The 25,470-nt window shown below is 40.8% G+C and overlaps 1 protein-coding gene across 2 annotated transcripts in view; it reads left to right on the top strand.

Moving 5' to 3' along the window:
- The first annotated feature begins 1,277 nt into the window (after positions 1 to 1,277).
- Positions 1,278 to 25,470, top strand: part of pcdh7a (protocadherin 7a) — a 44,531-nt gene continuing 20,338 nt past the window's right edge. For both annotated transcript variants that reach the window (XM_067441939.1, XM_067441940.1), the window contains exons 1-2: positions 1,278 to 4,761; positions 5,326 to 6,042. In XM_067441939.1, coding sequence (XP_067298040.1) covers positions 2,191 to 4,761; positions 5,326 to 6,042 — 3,288 coding nt within the window. In that variant the 5' untranslated portion in view covers positions 1,278 to 2,190. The remainder of the gene's footprint in view (positions 4,762 to 5,325; positions 6,043 to 25,470) is intronic.

Genomic DNA, 25,470 nt, shown 5'->3' with positions numbered 1-25,470 from the left:
CGGGATGGAGACTACAGACGGAGAAGGGCTGCTCCTTTTGTTGTGTTACTGTATTACGTTCAGTCAGTGCTGCATTGCGCTCGCGCATCCGCGTGGCTACGGGGCAGCCCGTGCTGGGACTGGAGAGAGTGTGTGTGCGATACATGCTCATTGTTCACAGGATGAGCGAAAAGCACTGCCGCATTCAGACAATGAGAACACTTTTTCGTGATTCAGAGACGTAACAACAAAACCAATACGATGATACCATAGATTTCAAATAACAAAATAACATTTGCTATTAAAATGGTCCCTTATTGCAAAAATCTATCTATCTATCTATCTATCTATCTATCTATCTATCTATCTATCTATCTATCTATCTATCTATCTATCTATCTATCTATCTATCTATCTATCTATCTATCTATCTATCTATCTATCTATCTATCTATCTATCGCACAATTCTACTTTTTATTTCACAGTTGAATCTCCTTAAATAAATATTTAGTGGCCAAATACCTTGGCCACTAACCTTAAAACCTTAATATCATCATTGTGTTCAACTTTATAGCAGTAATAAAAGAAGGGTCAAACTTGAACACCCTGACTATAAACAACCACATATTCAAGATATGTCTTCATATGTTTTTGTGGATATGCCTTAGAAATGCCAGGTCCATTGTAAAAGACCTAATGACCCCAACCATTCTGTCTGTTTCCTATGAAACAGCTTCTAACCACAGGCTAAAAGACTGTTAAACACAACATACAATAGCTTGTCTCTCTGCGTGAAATAGCTTGTATACAAAACAACTTTAAACGGTTGTTATTGTTGCTTTATTTATGTGTGTATGTACATATACACACGAAGCCTAAACCTCTTTAATACTTTAATGCTGTCATAGCTTTGAATTTATTACAACTTTCTTTCACTTTGTTACTACATTTTCTTCATATTAATGATTTTAAAATCGAAACGTGTATTTAAAATGTTCTCTCTTTTTTGTAGAAAAATACACCCCAGAGTCAAAAAGTATTGTTTTTGATGTATTGATGCACATTTAACTAAAACGGACACATATGAGATTCACATTTAGTGTCGTTAAAACTATTTTTATTGAATTACTTTTAACATAATTAAGTGCTTCATCGAATTTGTCTAGTTGTATCAGTGTATTTTTTCGCTTCTGAGCTATTTTGTTTTGTGGTCGTATGCAAACACACCCCTGTATTTGCGCGTTTAGACTGGTTAAAAGGAAAGCGCGAGCTCCTCCGAGACACTCGGTCTCCCGTTTCATCTGAACGGTCGAGTTACGTAGCGAGGGAAGCGTTGCAGTGAACGGAGGGGGACGAGAGAGGGAGAGGTTGAGAGAGATAAGGAGAGAGAGAGAGAGGGAGAGACTGCAGCATCATTTGAGGGACGTTCACATGCAGTGCAGTAGAACGTGCAGGTGAGGGGAGGAGGAGAATGCGGGACTTTTTCCTCAAACACTTCACACACATCCACCACGGACTCCGGAGGAATTACTAAAGGCTTTTGTTGCTACTTCTCTACCCTGCTCTCAGTCTTCCCATAAGTGGCTAATTTGCGTGCTCCGAGAAGTCGAACTGAAAAGCTTTTCTCTTTGTCAAGTTCACCGTAAAGGAATCTATAAGAGCTTGGCACGCGCGCGTAAGACTGCGGGGAAAGATTTCCAATTTTTCCTCTCGCTGTGTGTTAAGGTAAGAGAATATATATGAAGAAAAGACTTTAAAAAGCACTTTGGCTTATTCCCAGCCAGCAGCGAAAGCTCTGGGATGCGAATGTGAGAGCTGAATTCACAGACAGATCTCTTTTGTGTTCTACTGCATTGCAGTTTAAAACAGTGAAAGCGCGAGAGGAGCCCGCGCTCCGCAGCATCTCAATGAGCCGGACAAAGTCATTTAAACTGCTCAAATTTGACTCCAGTTTACTCCTAAAAGGCACAAAGGATCATTCTTGTCCGTAAAAGAGCTGTAAAGACTTATCGCCAATGCCGATCTCTTCACAAAGTGGATGTTTTATTGTATCGTGTTGAAAACGTGACCGAGGAACTAAAAGACTGTCTCAGAAAATAAGATTTTGAAAAAGGAAGCGTTCTTAGAAATTATTTGTGGCGGGTCTATCTTGGACCGGAGGAAGCTGCGGATAGAGAGTGAAAGAGAGAGATAGTGAGAGAGAGAGAGTCATGGGGAGCAGGAGCGTTGGCGCAGTGCACTCCGCGCGCTGCTACCTCGTGCTTATCCTGCAGCTGCTGACTCAGCTCCCGTGCGCCAGTTCAGTACTGCGCTACCGCGTGGCGGAAGAGGGGCCGGCCGATGTGCACATTGGGAATGTGGCTTCAGACCTGGGGCTGTCCACCTCTGGGATTGGGACAGGTGATGTCACTTTTGCTTTGGAATCTGGCTCTGAATACTTCAAAATTGACAATGTCACTGGAGAGCTTACTACAGGCAGCAGGAGGATTGACAGAGAGAAGCTGCCGCAGTGTCAGATGATATTTGACGAGAATGAATGTTTTCTGAACTTTGAGGTGTCAGTCATAGGTCCCCTGCAGAGTTGGGTGGATCTGTTTGATGGCCGTATTGTAGTCACAGATATCAATGACAACACCCCCTCGTTCCCTTCACCAGTTCTCACTCTATCTGTTGAGGAGAATCGCCCAATTGGCACTCTCTATCTCCTTCCCACTGCCACAGACCGTGATTTTGGACGCAACGGCATTGACCGCTATGAGCTTATCCAGGACAGTAGAGATGGTGGGTCATCTTTGCGCCGACCTGCGAATGGCCCAACAAATGGGAACGGTGGTGACCGTAGGAGAGGGTCAGAAACAGGGTCAGGGCCTGCCAGCAGGAGCAGCGTGTTTGAACTGCAAGTTGCCGACACACCTGAAGGACAGAAACAGCCTCAACTGATTGTGAAAGGGCCTCTGGACCGCGAAGCACGGGATTCTTATGAACTTGTGCTACGCGTTCGTGATGGCGGCAACCCGTCCCGATCCTCACAAGCGCTTTTACGCGTGTCCATCACAGATGTCAATGACAACAGTCCACGCTTTGAGAGAGCCGTATATGAGGCAGAAATGGCTGAAAACGCCCCGCCTGGCACACCTGTCTTGCAGGTGCGTGCCACAGATCGTGATGTCGGCGTGAACGGGCAGGTTGAGTATGTCTTCGGAGCAGCGACGGAATCGGTGCGCCGCCTCCTGAGGTTGGATGAGGCATCAGGTTGGCTGAGTGTTCTGCATCGTATAGACCGTGAGGAAGTTTCTCAGCTACGTTTCACCATCACAGCCCGTGACCGCGGCCAACCACCCCGCACCGACCGCACTACAGTCGTTCTCAATGTAAGGGATGAAAATGACAATGTACCCATAGTGGAAATTCGAAAAATTGGACGAATTCTCGTTCGGGATGGCGCTGCAATGGTTCCAGAAAATGTGTTGGTGGACACACCAGTAGCTTTAGTGCAGGTGTCAGACCGAGACCAGGGAGAGAATGGTGCAGTTACCTGCACCGTGGTTGGGGATGTTCCATTCACACTGAAACCGGCAGGTGAGATGGCTCTAGCACCTCCACCGGCTACGGATGATGCCTTTGAACGAAACAAAAAGAAATATTTTCTCCACACCTCAGCACTTTTGGATTATGAAGCTACTCGTGAATATAGTGTCACTATTGTGGCAGTGGACTCCGGCAGCCCAAGCCTCTCTAGTAATAGTTCTCTTCTGGTTCGAGTGGTGGACATAAACGACCACGCTCCCACTTTTGCCCAAAGCTTAGTGGAAGTGCATTTTGCAGAGAATAATGCCCCAGGGGAAAGAGTGGTCACTGTTGTGGCGGCTGATGCAGACAGTGGCAAGAATGCAGAAATTGCATACTCATTGGACCCGTCTGTTAATGGAGCTTTTTACATTGATGCTGATAACGGTGATATTCGTGCTACTGGGGCACTAGATAGAGAGCAGAGAGAACGCTATGAATTTCGCGTGATTGCTCGAGATAAGGGCACCCCGTCTCTGCAGGGCTCTGCTACCGTCATAGTCCAAGTCACGGACAGAAACGACAATGCCCCCAAATTTGTCCAGGAAATTTTCACATTCTACGTCAAAGAGAACCTGCTCACTAATAGCCCTGTCGGCATGGTGACTGTTACCGATGCAGATGAAGGCGAGAATGCAGAGTTGAGTCTTTTTGTTGAGCACGATGAAGAGGAGGGTGGAGAGGAGGGCAAAGAGGGGAAGCAAGAAGTTTTCTCCATTGAAAATAACACTGGAACCATTTTCTCCTCGGCGTCCTTTGACCGCGAACGACGAAACGCATACTCATTCCGTGTGCGTGCTGTTGATGGTGGAGAACCACCGCGGTCTGCCACCGCCACCGTCTCCCTGTTTGTCACTGATGAAAATGACAATGCACCATCCATCACATCACCTGCCAATGAATCATACACCCTCCTGCCACCCGCTAGCGGGGCCCGGACTGTAGTCCGTACAGTCACGGCATCTGATGGCGATACGGGGTCTAATGCCGATCTCCGCTATGCTCTGGTAGGCGGAAACCCTTTTCGTCTGTTTGAGATTGGCTCTAGCAGTGGGGTCATAACCTTGGCAGAGCCCCTGGAGAGAAGACACAGAGGTCTGCACCGCTTGGTGGTCCGGGTCAATGACAGTGGCGTGCCTTCCCTTTGTGCCACAGCACTGGTGCATGTCTTCATCAATGAGAGCTTGGCCAATGCTACGCTGGTGGATGCACAGGTGAGACACATCAGTGCAGCATGCTGTTCGAACAAACACACACAAAGGGTAATTCAATATAGAGAAACAATAACAGCCTGTGCTGTTGAACAGTGAGCCAGTGTAGAACAGAATGCAATAAGAAAAAAAATGAAGTCAGCTGCATTTATAAACTTACTGATAACTTTGCACAACTAGGAAATCCTTGCACGAAATGTTTATAAATATTCATGCATCAAATTGATGTTGACCCACATTGGATATTGGATAGAAGGAAACACACAAATTCAAAGATGAAAGATACATACACACACACACACACACACACACCCACACACACACACAAAGTCACAGTTGCCTGCGCAGAATAACTATGATTGAATATCCAAGCCTTGACATGATAATTGAGAAGTCTGGGCCTTGCAGTGGGGATGAATGTGTATGTGTGTGTGTATGTGAGTGTGTGGTTCAGCAGGCATAGCTGTAAAATGAGGATGCAGTTATCAAAGGGCAGACACACCATTTATGACTTTCCGTTTTTTCTCTCTCTCTCTCCCTCTGTATGTCCATCTCCCTTTCACTCAGGTGGCCCGCAGCCTTGCAGTCCCCCTCTATATGGATATTGCAGGTGACCCAGACAGCGAGAGAGCTCTGGGTAAACAACGCCTGAGCGTTGCCATCGGTGTCCTGGCTGGTGCTGCCGCCGTTATTCTGGTGATCCTTCTGGTTGTGACAGCACGACAGTGTGGGGTTCAGGGTAAGAACGGCTATGAGGCTGGCAAGAAAGAGCCAGAAGAGGACTTTTTCAGTCCACAGCCTCCCCCTTTGCAAGCCCAGGCCTCCCAAAATGAACGTGGGCGCAAACCACGCAGAGACAAGCGTAATAACGGTACTGCCAAATCTGAGCGTTCCTTATACAGTGGAATTATATCGGTAAATGGCTGCAGACGTGGGGGAGGTGATGAGGAAGAGGATGATGAAGAGGCAAGCAGTACCAGTGAAAGGATTGCCGCCCGTTATTGTGCAGCTGCTAATGGAGACCCCAGCAGTCCAAGACTAGGCTCAAGACGTCACCAATCAAGCCCCGATCTGGCTCGCCACTACAAGTCAAGCTCACCTTTGCCCGCAGTGCATCTTCAACCCAACTCACCACCGGTGGAAGGCAAGAAGCACCAGGCTGTGCAGGAACTGCCCCCCACCAACACCTTCACTGGCAATGGCACCAGTAATGCAGACGCCATGTCACTCAGCTCAGACCAGTGCTCCGATTATGGCTGCCAAACTGTCAAGTACAGCAAACAGGTAAGAACACAAAGCTCTATGACTCGCTTGCACCACAGCACCTAAAAAAAATTACATGCTGGCCATGTTCACCAAGTGTCTTAGAATAATGCAGGATCAGTTTGGCTAGCAAGGAGTATCATTTACCAAAAATGTTGCAAGGCTTGTCAGGACAAAAGCCTCAAGCTTGAACTAGATTTGGATCCCAAAACTAACCTGAATTCAGTCCTGTGGGATATTCCCATATTAATATAAAACGCTGACAGCCATTAGATTGCCCTACACATTTTCTTTGAGTGAATTGAAAAGAGATTTTCCAAGAAATAAGCTGGCAAATGTGGAAGCCATTTTCCACATCGGTAAAAAAATACAATGAGAGATAGTCAAGTTGCAATTTTGAGATGTAAAGTTATGGTTGTGACAAGAAAAAAAAAGCTCCACTGTACGACATAAAGTTGCAACTGTTGCATATAATGCCACTTTGTGAGATATAAAGTCACAGTCACGATTGGGTTTAAGATTGTGAAAAATAACATCATAGTTTTAAGATGCGATCTCAAAATTATATATTACAGGCAGAAACAGGCTTCTCTGGATGTATTTCATATGATTTTCTGTACTTAGGTATACTATTTTGCCCATGTTTAGTCAATTTCATTGGTTCATTTGTTTTCCTGAAACAAATTCAAGCTGGTCTGCTTTTAGCGAAATCATATCCCATCAAATACTAAAGAAAAAGCAAAACTACTTGTAGACAAGCACAAATCTGACAACTTCTGCAATCAGCCTGTACTGATGTTGTGCTACTGCGTGTGGACTGTGGAGTGGTTAAGGTTATATGGTGCTAACTGCCTGCTCTCCTTTCCAGGAGTAGCTACTGAAAATAGACTGTCGAAGAGAGGAGAAATGTAACCCATTTTCTCTCACACCACCATAGATCTCTTACCACAAGCTCAGTCTCTCTCTTTCTCTTCTTCTGTCTTGCTTTCTATCATTCGCTCCATCATACTCTTCATACTCTTTATTTTTCTGTCTTTGCCATTCTTTCCACTCCTCTGCATGTTCTTTCGTTTTTCTGACACATTTGGAAATGTTAAATATAGAGTGGAATATACAGTATGTCTACCTGCTTTGAGCGGAAACTGGCCAGTGCATTTGACAGGATGAGCGTGAAACGCTTGAGAGAGAAACCACGCAGGCTCGCAGAGTTGTCATTTTTTTTCATCTTTACAGTTTTATCCAGGTCATGTATTTAATGCAGCATATCCAAACTGCTAGCTTAGCACTTAATAAAAGCATTAAAAAAAGATTACCTGTGCACCCTTTGACAGGTGCTTTGGACAAGCCCGTACCAAAGGGTGGCCTTGTACTATAGAGAGACATGGTTAAATTGAACGCCGCGATCGCATTACATTTTCTGACAGGTGTTGGGAGCTTAAACCAAATCCGCGGAGGTCTACACGCAAGATATTGAGTCCTAAATGACATGTCATTTTTGGTCTTTTTAGCATGACTGACAGCCGGATTGTAAGTCTCTTTAACCGGAGCCTAAAAAACAGCTGATGCAGTCGTTAGTGAGATGTGCGCCTCGCAAGACCTAATCAATCTATCCATGCTGGTGTGATCCTGACCGCAGTGGGTGGGTTAATCCAATACAGAGTCAATCCTCTTAATCTGCTGACATTTTTTTCCCTCTGAAAATGCTTAATAGAGAGTTTGGTTGTGTATTTATGTGCTCCTGTGTGTGCGTTCATACTCGGCCAAGAGTTTGGTGCGTGTCAGAGAGAGAGCATTAATGCTTACTGGTGAGTTTGTTGGACTCTTTCTGACGTTTTAATCAATTATTGATCACACTGTAATTAACTCCTCTACCGTGGAGCTTTGTGACCTAGCCTAACTCGAGCTCGGTGCAGACGGTGAGTGTATGTGTGCACTTGGCTGTTGCTTCCATGATGGGATGGTATAGCGTGATAGGAAGCCAATACCCTACCGCTGTCTGAATTTGCAAATAGGCCCGCGTGCGGACGCATGCATAAACGGCACTCTCGGAATTGAACGGTGCTAAAAAAAAAATTGGAAATCTTGTTGACCTATATCTGTCTCGTTCTCTCTATCGCATGTCCCTCCCCTCTTCTATAAATGCACAACTCAGCAGTTTCCTAAGTGAAACTCCGAACTCCCTCTTTGCTGCAGGACACTTTATCTATAGCCCCTCCCCTTTCCGCCTACTCACGCCAACACCTATCGACCGGCTGCATCCCGTCCCCATGGCGGCCCACATTCCTATCATTAGAAAAGACAGAGTGGCAATCAATATACTAGGCTTTTTAATGTTGCTAGCGCCGATCCCACACCTGAAAACGTGCCGCTTGGGTGTGCAGGGTTAACGGTCAGACAGGTGGGCAGTAGGTGAGTCTGTGTAACTCAACACACACACTTGGGATCAGGCAACAGGTCAGATGGATAGCCGATATACTTGACACTCACACTTGCATGCACACGAGGGGCCATGCATATGCTAGTGAGGGCCGACTCCAGAGATAGATATTATAAATTAATGGAGGAGACTAGTGATGGAGGGTCCAGGAAACACATGGGGAGAGAGAGAGAGAGAGAGAGAGAGAGAGAGAGAGAGAGAGAGAGAGAGAGAGAGAGAGAGAGAGAGAGAGAGAGAGAGAGAGAGAGAGAGAAATGAAGGGAGATTGTTAATGCTCACCTCACTTTTGCAGGGCTTTATTGATTTTCATTGGGAAAGCATTATGAAAGCTTTTACATGGACGTGCACTGCAATGGTTATAGAGGATTGAGAATGATGGTGTGTGTGTGTGTGTGTGTGTGTGTGTGTGTGTGTGTGTGTGTGTGTGTGTGTGTGTGTGTGTGTGTGCGTGCGTGCGTGCGTGCGTGCGTGCGTGCGTGCGTGCGTGCGTGCGTGCGTGTGTGTGTGTGTGTGTGTTTGCGTGCGTGCGTGCGTGTGCGTGCATTTGCCCTATCAATGTTATTGGGAGGAAATTGATGACAAATGTCTAGAAGTCTCCTAAATCTGAAGAGGGGGAGAAAATAATTCTAATTTAATATAATTTTGGCAACATCCTTAAAAGGAAAGTTTATTGCCAGTTTATTTTAGGGACCAATTTGGGGTTAGATTGGAATGATTAGAATTAATAATGTTAATTGAAGACCAATATAATGCATTTATAAACCCCCGTTTAGATACACATGCCACATTTCTGCTTTGTTAAGTTTTCTGATTGCCTTTCTGATCACATTGTATGTCAACCGCTCAATTAAAAGTCATTTAGTGCAAATGCAAGTACACATGCTGTAAATAACCCCAGTCTTGTGTACTTCCCATAAAATTGTGCTGGACATCTGTGAAACGCGAGGCTATAAAAATGACAGAGGATGCTTTTTAGTGGCCAAGTGTAACGTACTGAAAAATGAGAGGTTAATAATTTATAGATGACACATTAGGTTAGTAACACTGATGGCCATGACCAGATGGGAGGTGTTCTCATGTGACCGCCACATATCTCTGCAACAACAGCCATTAATAGCCGTTGACTCATTGCGTATCCAGATATTCCTTCAGTGAAACCGAATGATAATTGATAATAGAAGAGATGTGTACTGTTTACATGTATGCCTGACATGTAATCTCATGTTTTTTGTTATATTTCAAAGGGTCTAAATATGGAGACGTTTTCTGATTTATTGGAAAGTTATTTATGCAGAGACCTTAAAGTCAGTGTGAATTGCTGTTTGCAAAGCATTTTATTTCCATAATGTGACATATTTCCAATTGAAACAAGATTTTACAAGAATAATGCAGAAGGCAATCAATTGGGTCTTGAAAAGTGGGTGTTTTTACCAGAACAGAGTCAGACTGAATTCAAATTTTCTACAATAATGTATAGCTGTTTGACAATTTATTACAATTAACCAATAGCCTGCTTAGTGATGTCAGTGTAAAATGAAAATTGATTTCAGTATTTTCTTTTCTTTTGAATAACACTCAAGAATGAATCATTCAATATAAGCAAGCACGAATGTGCATTTAGAAAGTACATGGAGCCAATAGAGACTTTATGTTGATTTTTAGCAATTTTTAAAATAAAGTCTTATGAACACTTACCATCAGCTTACCTTTTCTTTTCAGGCTTAATTGTAATTCTGAAGATTTCAGATTTCATTCAAGTAGGTCATGTGAAAATAAATGCTGGCAAAACACAATTTTATTAAAATATCTTCCTTCAGTGTCCAACACAAAGGCTTTGTTTGCCACATCATATAAATCAGAAATGAGTCAGAGAGTCAAGGCTGTCAGAGTTGTGTAATGCGCAGACCTGTTCGCCCGACTGTTTCAACCTCAAAATGAGACACGACAGGAATTCAGGGTATTCCTTACCCATATACTCCCAGACAAGCAGCAACAGAACCAAGAAAACACACGCACGCACACGCACACGCACACACACACACACACACACACACACACACACACACACACACACACACACACACACACACACACACACACACACACACACACACACACACACACACACTAGGCAGATGCAAAGGTGCGCATGGAGAAGAAAAGTTCCCATCCGCTTACATCAGTTTCTAGCACAAGATCTAGGCCATGACTCTTTTGTTGTTTTTTTTCCTTTGTGTCCAAACTGGGAAAAGCATTTAGTTTGTGTTTTAGTTAGCGTTTGAATATTTTCTTAGTGACTTATACTGTACACTCACTTCATTGTCTTTCCAAAAGTAAGTTGTAATGTTACGTTTATGTTGTGGATTTAGCTGACTAATCTCATATACTGTACATATAGGATGCATTTGAGTGAACATATTAATCCGTCTGCAAAGTGGTTCAGTTTACCGGTATTCAGTTCTTCCAGCTCAAGTAGGTCATTCCCCAATGTACTGTACTATGATTGGATTATTTAAATCAATTCTTTCTATATTTGCCTCCTTTAAAAAAAACATTGCTAGTGCATTATCTTGAAGAGTTTCTGTTTTTATCCACGGATCAACAGTTTTAAACAAAATCGTTTAATCATGGTGTTTTCACCCTTCCCTCATTGATGAAGAAAAGAAAAACCTTTGTCAACAAACATTTTTGTCAATAATTTTGTTGACTAGATGAATACTAAATGGGAAGTCGTTGTAAAGAGATGCTAACGGAGTGCTGGGATCAAAATTATTCTTCATCATCTTTAAATGATGCACCATACTCTAGTTCTGCAGCCAAAATATCATCTGGCCAAATGTTTGATGGCTATTATTAGATATATTCCTGGGCTGGTTGCACTCTAAATGCATCAGATCCACACAAAATCACACACACACACACACACACACACACACACACACACACACACACACACACACACACACACACACACACACACACACACACACACACACACACACACACACACACACACACACACACACACATACTTAAACAATTAAACACACGCACACACACAGCAGAAAACAGGCAATTAAACAAACAACCCCACACAATAGCACACCTCTTTGTTAAGCCTATGTATTGTGTCATCAGCACACTGCTGGCATTGAGTAGGAAAGCTCAAGCATTTAGAGTCCCAGTGTCATTTCCTATTCAGCTCTTACTGAATTGCATTCATATTTGAGCCGGCATTAACTCAGCTCTCCGATTCCCTGGTTCCCCGTACTGGAGGTTGTCGTGGGGTGATCCTTTTGTTGTGGTCTGACTGTAGCTCTGTGGTTCTACGGTTACAGTTCAGGGTTACCCCAGTGTCATGAACCAGCCTGAGTATTCATCTTTTATTCAAACACCCCAGGCTGCTTCTGTCACTGCCTGTCAGAGAAAGAGAGATGCATAGTTAAACCCCTGAGTAATGAAAAAAAGAGTTAAGTTAATAAATATATAATAGGTAATAAATAAATACTAGAATAACAGAGAGAGTGGCTATTTTGGAAAAATTAAGAGTTAAGAAGTGCTTTTGAAAGATATCCAAATATATATATATATATATATATATATATATATATATATATATATAAATACAGTTATCCATAAATTAATACGGTAGCGTACACACTTGTAAGGGTTGCTAGAAAGAAACAAAGGCAAAGATGATTGAAGCATTACAGTTGCATTGGTTTTATTTGAAAGTTTTTACCTCCAAGTATTTATTCATTTGAACAAACTCATTTTTAAACGAATCCATTGAATGATTCAAAATTATTCACTTTAAAGGCAGTCACTTTTTCATTGCTGAATGAATTAGAGCCTTTGAATGAATCAGTTTAATGAATATTCCCTAACTCACTCATAAAGACAATGAGCCCTGTTTTAGATCTAAGCGCGTGGTCTGAAGCGCATGGCGCAGGTGCACTTAGGACGCATCCGAATCCTCTTTTTTGTTTGTTTAAAAGGTTACTTCAGTGATTTAGCGATAAGCTTTGTATTTACACTGGGTCATTAATGTAGTAGAAATGTGAAATTGTTTGTGAATTTGGTGCCTTCTAGACTGAGAAAAGGCAGAAAATGTATTTTTGTCTCATGGGGATGAAAGACAACAACTCCCGGAATGCTTCGCTGCCCTGTGAGGCCACTCCTAAAGCCACCGCTGGATTACTGGATCACTTGCCCACGCGTTCATTTTCCTAAACTCAGTTCAGTTAGAGATCAGATAGTACAATTAAAAACTGAACAATAAAGTATGAGTCAGCCGAACGAGAGTCACAATACAATACAATACAATGCTTATTTATATAGCACATTTAAAACAACCAAAGTCTTCCAAAGTGCTGCACAGAGAGTTAAAAACAGAACAGTCAACAAGATTACAAACCATAAGACAACCAATAAAACACATAATGTAATGGATGAAGTGCTTTAAAATAAAAAATCATTGCACTGCAAGTCACGGAATATTAAACGCATGGGCGACGTAATACGTTTTAAGAGTAGATTTAAAAATGGACAAAGTTGAGGCAGCTTGAATATGATTTAGGAGACTATTACACAGTTTAGGGCCAATTACAGAAAAAGCACAATCGCCTCTGTTTTTGAGACATGCCCTTGAAACTCACAATAACCCAGAATCAGATGATCTAAGTGCTCTTGATTGACTATAAGGATGTAGCAAGTCAGATAGGTACTATGGGGCCTGATTATGTAGAGATTTATAAACAAACAATACAATTTTAAATTTTACATTTTGACTGGCAGCCAGTGCAATGAAATCAAAACTGCTTAGACTCATGCTTACGCTTCCCACAAAGAAGCCGCGCTGCTGCATTGAGTCACTGCATAAATGCAGCAGGAGCACCAGAGCTGAGGTAAGCGCGTCAATGTCATCACAACGATTGTTCAGTCTGGCACGTTTTCAGTTCATGCCTTTGGAAGCTTAACTTTCATAGGAATTCATTTGAAAAATTGAAACACTCACTCAGCTCCACACCGCTCTGTTTACGCGAATGGCAGCCACTCCCCATGGACAAGTTGAAAACATGCGGAAATAGCTCCCTCTACTGGCTGTAGTCTTTAGTCATCTGAAAATTTTTTTTCCAGAAATATATAATATATAATTAAGTATAAGGGGAAGAAGAGCGATCATTCGAATATACTCACAGTTTCTACTTATACAAAGCCATATGCTAAATCGCTGAAGTAACAACAGAAAAAATGATCTGCGCGCCAGGGCGCATGGTGAAGGAACCATGGGTATTTTTGGGATGTAACGTGCATTCAACCAATCAGTATAACCTCATCCCCCTTTCCCTTTAAAAGCCAGTAGTGCTTGCACCATAGCGGATTCGCTTTTTATATGGCGGAATTTGCAAAGCAGAAGGACCGAACATTTCTCTAGAAAGGAGTCTTTTAATTTGTAATATTTAAAAATGTTTGTGTGCTGCTGCATACGGTACCTTGTGTGTGTAATAAGCAGAGTGAATGCGCATTGTGTACCCGCCTATATATTGGGACATATTACTAACGCGCCCTTTAAATAACACAAAAAATGTCCTCAAAATAGCAATGCTCGAACAATGCACCTGAACACACCTAGTTTTCTGACCAGCACACCCATGGGTGAACAGATGGCGCAAGTGCATTTGCTATTTAAACAATGTGGCATTGGATGTGAAAAAGGTAATTGCCTCAGGCTGAAACTAGCAAAAAACACCTGCGTCATGCCTGGCGTCGCATTGTGCTGGGTGTATGATAGGGCCCAATAGCTGCATCCCAATTTGCCTACTTATATTATGGCCTAAAATTATGAGTGTGTTTTTTAAGTGTGTAGCATAAGAGTTGACATACTACTTCATCATAATTCTGTCTTTAATGGACCGTTCTGTCACTTAGTTGCGTGTGTCCTAGATAGCAAGTTGTCTTTCATGTGGAGAACTCTCCTGTATTTGCATAGTTATACATTTAAAAGTTAAAGACTAAACTAGGGATGTCCCGAGGTGATTTCAAATATCGGTATTGGTGCCGATTAAGCATTTTTTTAACTGAACGGTGTCAGCTTTCCTAAGCCTGATGATGTATTTTACATGACGCAGGTATCATACAGTAGGTGGCAGTATATATATGCTCCTTCAAGTGGGTTTGCCAACGGCTATTAAAAGGAAAAGAAGAAGCTTTAATGTGTGTGTGTGTGTGTGTGTGTGTGTGTGTGTGTGTGTGTGTGTGTGTGTGTGTGTGTGTGTGTGTGTGTGTGTGTGTGTGTGTGTGTGTGTGTGTGTGTGTGTGTGTGTGTGAGAATGGTTCTAGCACATCACACGTACGTTCAAGCTTCCGTGTTTAGCATATTTGATGTGCACTGTTGTAATAAATCACTCAAACGTAATTTATGTATTTTTATCTTCAGTCAGACTAACGCTCTGCTATGGATTGTGTCTTGCTTTGGACTTGTATTCTGACACATTCATAAATATATTCATATTCAGATATTCCAAATCGCCTTATTTGACCAATTGGTTGAATGAATGATTCAATGAATCACTCATAAATAATTTTTAAAGCATATAGTAAGACGTTTTTAATGGAAAATGTATTTATAAATGACTTCCAGTTGAAATGTGCTTAACAAGTATTTATTGATTTGACAAAGTCTTCATTTCAAACAGCTAGCATTGTCAAACTTGGTTAATACGTTACATAACTTTAAATATATCTGTGTTAAAAAGTCAGTTTAAGTCGATTTACTCTGACTACAGTATATTTATGATTTAATATATAAATAATAAAATCATAAATATTTGTATGTTTCTGAAATTGTCCGTAGTGAAGCTGTCTTAGTCTAAATTATTTTGTATTCTTGAACTGCACATTGCATGCAAACTCTAATGAGAGCACGCTGAAATTCCATGTGCGCAATATATCAATATGCATAACAAAGAATAAAGGGCACAGTCTTTAATTAGCGTTTTAGTCTGTTTGGACTTGCACACTTAATTATAAGTCTGTAATTAGGGATTATACCTTGGCTCAACTTTTTTTTTGCTGAAAGAAAGCTCAGGAAGGAAAAAGGATAAAAACGGTAAGATGAGGTTTCCTGTCCTCCTTTCATCATATTGTTAGTCTTGCAAACCAGATCATTACATTGGCTCACTGAGTCCTGACTACCCATACATCCACAAACCAGACCACCAGAGGGTCTGTTCATGTATATTTAGTTGTATGTCAATCAAATAAAAAAGGCTTGTGTTTTTGATTGGTCACTTTTACAGCATTGTACGCAGTCCATGTTTGAACAGCATGATGATGGGTGGAAGAATAGTGGCTGAATGCAGCATTACTGGGAATCATAGGGATTGTGAACTACATCATTCAGACATACTACTGTGACATTATTCTGCTTCAAACCACAGGCTGAACTCTTTATTTATTTGATTGTTTATTTTATTTGTATATTTGGCCATTTAAAGCACACTACAGGAGCACTATAGATATAATATTTTGCTCCCTTTGCTCCTTCTGTTGCAAAAGCGCTTTTCATGTAGAAGAAAAACGGCTTGTCGTTCTCCTTGGATACACCACTATACAGTCGTCCGCCCCCCTCCGTCTCATCCCACTGGTGGAAAATGAGTGTGTGGGCAAGTTAGGGCCTGTGGGCCTGTTCCTGTGTGTGTGTGTGTGTGTGTGTGTGTGTGTGTGTGTGTGTGTGTGTGTGTGTGTGTGTGTGTGTGTGTGTGTGTGTGTGTGTGTGTGTGTGTGTGTGTGTGTGTGTGTGTGTGTGTGTGTGTGTGCGTGTGTGTGTTTGTGTGTGTGTGCGTGTGTGTGTGTGTGTGTGTGTGTGCGTGTTAATGTTTGTGTGTGTGATCTCTTACACCTGCCTGTGCACGTCGACCGGAAGCCCACAGAGATAAGGCATGATGCTTTCCTCACACTGCCCAAGTGTAACAGTGTTCAGAACAACACCCTCCATGCTTCAAAGAATGCCTAAACTGTTTGAAAGTACAGCAACCGAGGCAACACACTTTCTAACCCTGAATCTAAATCCGACACCCTCCCAAATCTGGTTCGCGCACACACACACATACACACATGGTCTCTTTTTTGATGCGCACACATACAGCAACACCCATAAACACCCATGCACACAACCCGCACACACTCACACGTGGCACCGGCCCCGGGGGAAACAACAGCCGCCTGGGCGAAAATAAAACTCTTCACTCGGTTAGAATTAAATCAAAGCGATGCAAATCAAATGGCCAATTAAAGCCACAAACACGTTTCCTGGGAGATGAAATGCTGACGCCTAATTGGTCGGATAAAAGGGGCAATACATCTAAGAAGACAGACCTGAGAAGGACGTTTTGGAAACGCAGCAATGAGAAGAGAGGGAAACGAGTGTGTGTGTGTGTGCGTTTGTGTTGGGAGATTCGCTGAACATAAGTTAGACTGTCAACTATGTGGGCCGTAAGTGCTTCGTTTTCTTTGTAATTTAGAGGGAGCACTTTGCTAAGCGAGAGGAAGAATGTGAGATGGAGAGGATTTTTTTTTTTTTTTTTAAGTTCAACCACACAGTAGTTCTTCAGGCTTCTCACAACAGAGGAGGCATTTTAAAGACGTCTGCTAGGAAGAAAGAAAATGTCTGATATCTATGCACACACATAAACACGTTCAAGCTGTGGCTGTGGCTTCAGTCGCACGACACGGTCAGACAACTCCCGCTGAGATGTCACAGTTGCAGTATGTGTTTGCGTGGTTCCTGACGAGTGAAACGGCTTATGAGGGGAGACAAATTCACAGTTTTTCACAGCAAGTGGAAATGTCTGATGAATTGATATAATGAAATAAGCAAATGAGGATATGTCAAAATACATTTTTTGATTGGAATTTCAACGGATGGTTGTCAACTTCAAATCTTCAATATTTAGCTGGTTTACTGATCGCCCTTGTGAAAAGAAGTGAATATTTTGAATATATGAATGTACTTCAAATCTTAAAAGTAGATTTTTCAAAAAAGGCACTTGCAGATAATAATAATGAAATGTAAATACAACTTAAAATGTACTTAGATGTATCTTAACACTCTAAAAAGTGCACTTTTTAATAAGGTCAAATTAAAAATGTTTACTTTAAAGACAATTTCAAATCATTATGTTTTAATACTCATTTGTCATACTTTAAAGGTTCAGTTTGTAGTATTTATGAGGATCTATTGACAGAAATGCAATATAATATACAAAGCTATGTTTTCAGTGGAGTATAAAGAACTTACATACATCATGTTTTTATTTCCTTACAATAAGCCGTTTCTATCTCCATACACCACGGGTTCCCCTTACAGTAAATCACCATTTTCCCTCACCATGTTTCTACAGAGTGCTAGCTACTCTCTGCTGTCTCAGACAACATCTTTGTCCTGTGTTTGCCACCGTAGCTTCTCTATGTGCTCTGAAATGTAGTGTTGGTGGATGCAATTCACAACCTCACCACTAGATGCCGCTAAAATCCCACACTGCACCTTTAAAGAAGTAAACTTATTTTGAATTGTTGACTAATGTGCTAAAGCATGTAGGCCCGGTTTCACAGAAAGTGCTATATACTAAGCCAGGATTAGGCCTTAGATCAGTTAGGACATTTAAAGGTGCACTATGTAGTATTTTTGCAGTAAAATATCCAAAAACCATTAGGCCATAGTTATATATTTTATTCAGTTGAGTACTTACAATATCCCAAATGTTTCCAACTATTCGTAAATTGTGAGAAAATTGCTATTTTAACTAAGGACCAGGACGTTTCAGCATAGCCTTTGAGCGAGTCACCTGTCAATCGCGTCATATCTGTGTTACCTTCGGTTTTATTCTGCAGAAGCGCTTTTCTCTTAGCAGTGTGAACATGTCACAGCACCTAGCGAACGCACAGAGTAATGTCATAACATAATTTTAAACACACTTAAATGTTTCTAATATGATAAAAAACTGCGCTACCTCATAATCATGACCGGAAAAAGCGGAAGTGCGGGCGCACGGCGACTGTATCCCGTCCCGTCATAATAAAAGTCCCGGTGCTCGCGAACTGTGTGTTTGTTTAACAATCGCTCCAGAGGCCGTGCTCAGCTCCACAACACTCGCTCCTGCTCTGCTTTACACTACAGTAACGTTAATAACCGCATCCATGAACATGATTTCTTCCCGAGTCTTATTTTCCACCGGCTGTGAGGTCAAGACCACATGTCCCAAGACATGCGCTCAAACTTGACGTCATCAAAATACGCCTTTGTTTAGAATAGGCGCCCTCCGGTGGATGGAAAGTTGCATAGTGCACCTTGAAAGGGTTAGTTCAGCCAAAAATGAAAATTCTATCATTAATTACTTACCCTCATGTCGATTGACACCTGTAAGAACTCCGGTCATCTTCGGAACACAATGAAGATATTTTTGTTGAAATGCGATGACTCAGAAAGGCCTCCATTGGCCATAATGTCATTTTCTCTCTCAAGACCCATAAAAGGCACTAAAGACGGCATTACAAAGTCCATCTGACTACAGTGGTTCTACAATCATTTTATGAAGCGCAAGAATACTTTTTGTGCGCAAAAAAAAACAGCAACTAAACAAGGACTTATATAGAGTTGGCCGATTTCAAAACACTGCTTTGTAGAAGCAATAGAAATGAATGTAAAGGTTTCCAGACTTCCAGGCGCAAAATCTAATCGCTGGCAGATTGGGCTGGGTTTACCCATTCTATATAAATTACATTAACCCCCGGTTTCACAGGCAAGGTTTAAGTCTTAGACTAAAATGCATGTTTGAGCTGCACTGACTGTTTTCATATATCAACATGTCAGTGCCATTGTTTTGTCTCAAGATGCACACCAGTAATGTTTTATTTTATTTTGTTGGCATGTTGATAAAAGCTACGTACATGCCCTAATTGAACTAATGCCTAATTCTAGCTTAATCTAAGCCCTGTCTGTGAAACCAAGCTTATATATAATTTAGCTTACTTTAAATTAGTGTCTGTGCATTTATCAATACACTTTAATCAAATTTCAAAAGACAAAAGACAATACTGATTGTCTTTGAAGTGATTATGAAATCCTAGTCCTACTTAAGTGGGTCAAAAATCTTTCAGTTAATTGCATGTAATACAAATAAAAATTACAATGAACTATATCCTTTAATTGCAATTAACATGCAATTAAGTTTCTGGAAATTACATTCAGTTTCTTTAAAGATATATTTCCCAAGTTCCTATTATATTCTAGTTTTAAAATGTTGGGATTTTAAATGTCATGGGGACTTTTTTAATAGACATACATTTATACTTAACCTTAACCCTGAACCTAAACCTACCTATCACAAATGCATTTTTACATTTTCGAAAAACATCACTTAGTATGAATTATAAGCTGTTTTCCTCACAAGGACCAAAACATTTCACCAAGGACAAGGATATGTCTTTGTTGGGATATTTTGTCCTCAAATCGTAGTTTATTTGAAACACACACACACACACACACACACACACACACACACACACACACACACACACACACACACACACACACACACACACACACACACACACACACACACACACACACACACTCATACATCTAGTCTAAGTTGTGGGTTACTATTGTTTATTGTTGCTATAGATTGATTTATTTTCTTCTCATGTGCTTCATATTTCCAGAGGCAGCACTAAACCTTCTTTTCTCACTGTGTTCTGTTCTAATCTTTTTAGGTTAGTAATAGAGGTTTGTAATGGCATGAGGATGAGTAAACGATAGCCAAACTTCAATTATTTGGGTAAACTAACCTTTTTTGTCTTTTGTAACATCCTATTTAGTCTCCATCAGGCCACTTTCACTGACCTGATCTCAGTTTATATCACCATTCCTTAAAATACAGTGGTTGTGGCAGTTTTAGTATTTCATAAGAAAACATGGCAGTGATCTCCCTCAGGAGCGCTGTAAGCCATCAGTTATATTCGGATCTGATAAAGCGTACAGTATGACATTCCACATAACGTTTGCTTTCAGCTGCAGGCTAGTGGGTAGACATGTTGAGTTGTGGTTTTCATGTGAGAAATGTGGGTTCGAACCTGGCATGTATTGATTCTATTCATCTCATCATTTTAAGTTATCTGTATACTTTCTCTCAGTAAAATAGTGAAAAATAATTATGACATCTTTATACAGTATATAACAGATACTTGAGACATAATAACCAAGTTCCAAATGGATGTTCAGAAACAGCATGTCCATCTAATTCTGCTAATCATGCCACAACGGATATACACAGCTGCTTATCTCACTCCTTTGATAATTCTTCTGGCATCTCTCCACCGCCCTGACTCCACCTTAATTTCTATAATTAAATAAGTCCGGGAGGTGGGGGTGGACTCAAGCCCCTTCATTTTGGACAGCAAATCTAGCCTGTTTACCTCCACCTTCAATGATATGATGAATATTTGAACTCATGAAATTGATGTTTACAACATCTGGTCTTTAAAGAGCGGTGCCTATATTGTCAGGTGTCTTTATGATGGTTTATGCTGGTCGTTATTCCTCTGGATTGGTATTTATTAAAGTGGAGAGTGATTTAATGTTTGTATTTAACGGGCTGAATATTTTATAGCATAAAATGTCTGCTGGGGAAAAAAATTACAGTATCAGAGGGAATGGAGAGAAAACTGTAGCTTGTCAAGTGCTTTTGAAAAAGTAGTTAGCCATACCGTTTTAATTTTATTTTATTTTATTTTATTTTATTTTATTTTATTTTATTTTATTTTATTTTATTTTATTTTATTTTATTTTATTTTATTTTATTTTATTTTATTTTATTTTATTTTATTTTATTTTATCAGCATTTGACAAACTTGAACAAATAGTAAAAAACATAGTAACCAACAGTAACATTTAGCAAAATATTATTTTCTTTAAAAAATTATATATTGCTAAAAATATTATTTTAATTTTATATATGGCTAAAAAATTACAAATTGGCCATTGTGTCTGCACATGGACACAAATGAAGTGTGTGTGTGTGTGTGTGTGTGTGTGTGTGTGTGTGTGTGTGTGTGTGTGTGTGTGTGTGTGTGTGTGTGTGTGTGTGTGTGTGTGTGTGTGTGTGTGTGTGTGTGTGTGTGTGTGTGTGTGTGTCTATGTGCAAGTGTGTGTGTCCATTCCTTAAAAAAAAAAAAAAAAAAAAACTTTGAATAAAACAAAAAACAATTTATATTAAAGGGGTATAATACATTGAGAAATCAACTTTCCCTTGAGCCTTTGATATATATAAAAGGTCATGGTAATATAAGAATATCCTGTAAGTTTCTGAGCTAAAAAATACTGAGCCCCTTACATGACATTCAAGAAAAAAAAAAGGTAAATTGTGTGCACGATTTACTATTTCGTTCCTTCGATTTATAAATCGCACGATTTAGTAAATTGAGCCAACGAATTAGTTAAACGTGCACACTATTTATAAATCTAGGGAACGAATTAGTAAAACGTAGCACGATTTAGCCTACTAGTTTTTTACTGCATGTCAGGGCTCCGTAGAAATCTTCCTTGCTTTTATAGACACCAGGCCCAGAAAACGAGGCTCTCAAATCAATGACGTATTAGAAGAGGGAAACACCGCCTCTAGAGATAAATATGTACGCCTGCTTCTGTAGCCCCACCTTCTGTCTCGTGGAGCTAAACGAGTAATAAACATGCCGAAGATATCAAGATAATAGTTTGTAAACAAGACACAGGTCGACACTGGATTTGCAGACATATTGAGATCAAAACACAATCCTGTGCTTTCTATATTGGATCCAAGAGGAATGGTGCAACACACTGATGTGAGCAAAACATGTTTTTTATATGTGATAGTATAGCATTGTTACAGATCGTATTGATTATGTGTAAGTCTAACAGAACATACCGTAGCATGCTGTCACAGGCTGGAGAATCCCTTATTTGTTGGTTCATTGCAATTCGGCATCATAACAGATCGGATCGGACATGTAATGTTATGAGCCAGGGGGCTCGCAAAGCTCAACGTCCCAGGGCTATGTGTTTTCCAGACGGGCTACCCAAAAATAAGCATGTCGGCAGGCTGGTGAATCTCAAATAGTGAAATAACATTCATTTCTTGATCTGGGTTGTTAATTTTCACTCTCTAGACTTGATTTTTGAAGAGCAAGCCCCTGCTTATGTGTGTGCAGTTCGCACTTATATCCACCGATCGGGCGGGCCGAGTAATAAAAAAATAAATCAATTGTGGGTGGATGAGAGATAAATCATTGTGTTTGTTTGATAAATACATTTTGAGAGCCCTGTCAGAGAATCATTCCGGTTGCCACTTTCAAAACAATCCCTCCCGGGGACTGACAAGGGAGTTGAAGCTCATTAAATATGCAAATCTTATCCAATCCTAGGCGTTTACTTTCAAGTCGTCAGTGCGTCACGCCCATCAAAACCCAGCGTTCAGGAGAGAGCCTCAAAACCAGTGTAGATAAATAGCCTATTACGTATTAGTTATGATGTTTTTGAATGAGAAAACCATGCGAACGTCATAAATTGACCTCAGACAACAGTATAAAACAATTTAAAAAGCCAATTCATGACACCTTTAACCGGTTCAGATGAACCAGTTCACTAAAACTAATCAGTCTCAAATACTTAATTTAGAGAGAAAGTTTCAATATTTAGTCAGCAGTGTTTGATTAGTACCCCAATTTTTTGCGTGTTTCGTACAATAAACCTCTATCTGGAAAACAGTTTTGAAAACAGCAGAAATATTGTCAGTCTGAAATAAATGGATCTCAACTTTGCAGTGTTGCTACTTTTAGTTAGCTACTCTCTGACACTAGATGTTAATTATGCCTTTGTCACAGAAAGGGCCTATTCTCATAGTGGACGATGTGAGATGAACCTAGATGATGAAGGAGTCACAGAGATGAGCGATTGCGTCTGAGAGGAACTGAGAATGGGGGGCGGACTGAAAGAGTGTAGTGTGCCCCGCTTAATAACGCCCCTCTGTGTCACACGCATACACACACTGAGGTTATTGTCACAGCAACCGCAGCATGTCGTGAGACATTCGGTTCAAATTTATGTGTGTCACAGGGGTGTGTTCACTGTCTGGGCCTCTGAGTGTAGGTGTGTGCGAATTTATTGTTTTGCGTTCAGAGACGTGCAAATCGCATGATTTCGGATTTTTCATCTCGCCGTGTGTCATCTCAGTGACATGTTTCTGACAGGAAACAGAGCCAGGATTGTGTGTGCATTTGTTATATGGCAAAACTGTGTGTAGCATAACTGATTAAAAATCTCTTATAGAGTATGAGCTCATCTCCCGGTGAAAATAACTCACCCGGCACGGGACATACTTATACAGCTCATTATACACACACTGCAAGAAATCCTTATTCACTTCATTGTGTATTTTTTGTGTACTGTAACAAAACTGCTTTGTTTGGTTGATGGTCAGTATAAAATGGACAAAAGGGGACGGTGTGTGTGCATGTGTGTGGGTGTATCTTTTCGTCACAAGTGGGTATTCATTAAATTTCACTGTCTCACCATAGTAGATATGTACCAAGACACACATATGAAATTCCTATGCACAACACACACACACACACATAAAGGCAAAGCTGGAGCATCCTGTTTACTTCGTAAAGCACAATGGAGACTTTTATGTGGAAGTCTGAGACGATGATGAGGGAAAAGCCATAAATATCACCTCCACACATACAGTGCTTCCTAACATCAGGACACCCTCATTAAGTGAGAATTGTTTTCAGAGTAACGAACCAGGAAGACAAGAGACGCCTGTCAGACATGCACCTAATCATTATCTTTTATTGAGTCAAAGCCCAATCACATATGGATTAGTTTGCCCGCCCCTCAGGAGCTTAATCCATCCCAAACGCCATGTGGTTGGTTAAACAGCTTTGCTTTAGATGCTTTTTGGTTCCTCTAGGAATTATGAGCTTACACTTGTTTGACTTTGACTCAGCTGTGGCACTTGTCTGGAGTCAGATGTCTGACTTCATTCAACTAATTATAATAATGAAAACTCACTACAAGGTCAAGAAATATTATTATTATTTATCGCAAAGAAGTCTTATAGTGAAATATTACAAATAAAATGTTTACATTATATTTTAAAATGTAATTCATTCCTTTGATTCTAAAGTAGATTTTTCAGCACCATTACTCCAGTCTTTAGGACATCATTAAAGAAGTGAAGTTAATAAACGTAATTTCAGGAGGAGTACGCCCATCTAATCTTTCAATTAATACCAAGGTATAAAACCAGCAGCTTACCTCTTCCCATTTTTAGTTCCTGAAGCATCCCTCCTCCTCCCCTGCTCCTCCTTTTGTACAATTTTGTACACCACACTGGTGGTGGTTGAGGAGAGATCCCTGACACGAGTGTAAAGCACTTTGGGTGTACAGTAGTACATATGAAAGCGCTATATAAATGACTCATTCATTTATTATTTTATTTATTCAATTTGCCTGTTATAGGGGGGCAATCGGAGCTCGGGAAGAATATATTCTCCGAGCCCCTCTATAGCAGACAGCAAGCCAAATCTGTTTACCACTTTCACTAAGATTATATGGGCACACAAACTCGTGAAATCATTCTTATGTACTGATTTGGTACTTTTTTGTGTTTTTTTATGGAAACTATAAAACCATTTTTTTTCTTCCTTTTTTCAGGATTCTTTATTGACTAGATTATACATGTTTTTACCTTCACTTTTGATCAATTTAAAGGTGCACTGTGTAAAGTTTAGCAGCATCTAGTGGTGAGGTTCTGAATTGCACCTGCTGCTCACCCTTCCTTTTTGAAGCACATAGAGAAGCTACGGTGGCCACCACAGGACAAATATGTCGTTGTCTGAGAGAGCAGAGAGTAGCTGGCGCTCTGTAGAGCAGTTTGTCCATTTAGGGCTACTGTAGAAACATAGCCGCG

This window comes from Pseudorasbora parva, chromosome 4, assembly GCF_024679245.1.
Source record: "Pseudorasbora parva isolate DD20220531a chromosome 4, ASM2467924v1, whole genome shotgun sequence".
NCBI classification, from domain to species: Eukaryota; Metazoa; Chordata; class Actinopteri; order Cypriniformes; family Gobionidae; genus Pseudorasbora; species Pseudorasbora parva.
This window is presented reverse-complemented; position numbering and strand designations above follow the sequence as displayed.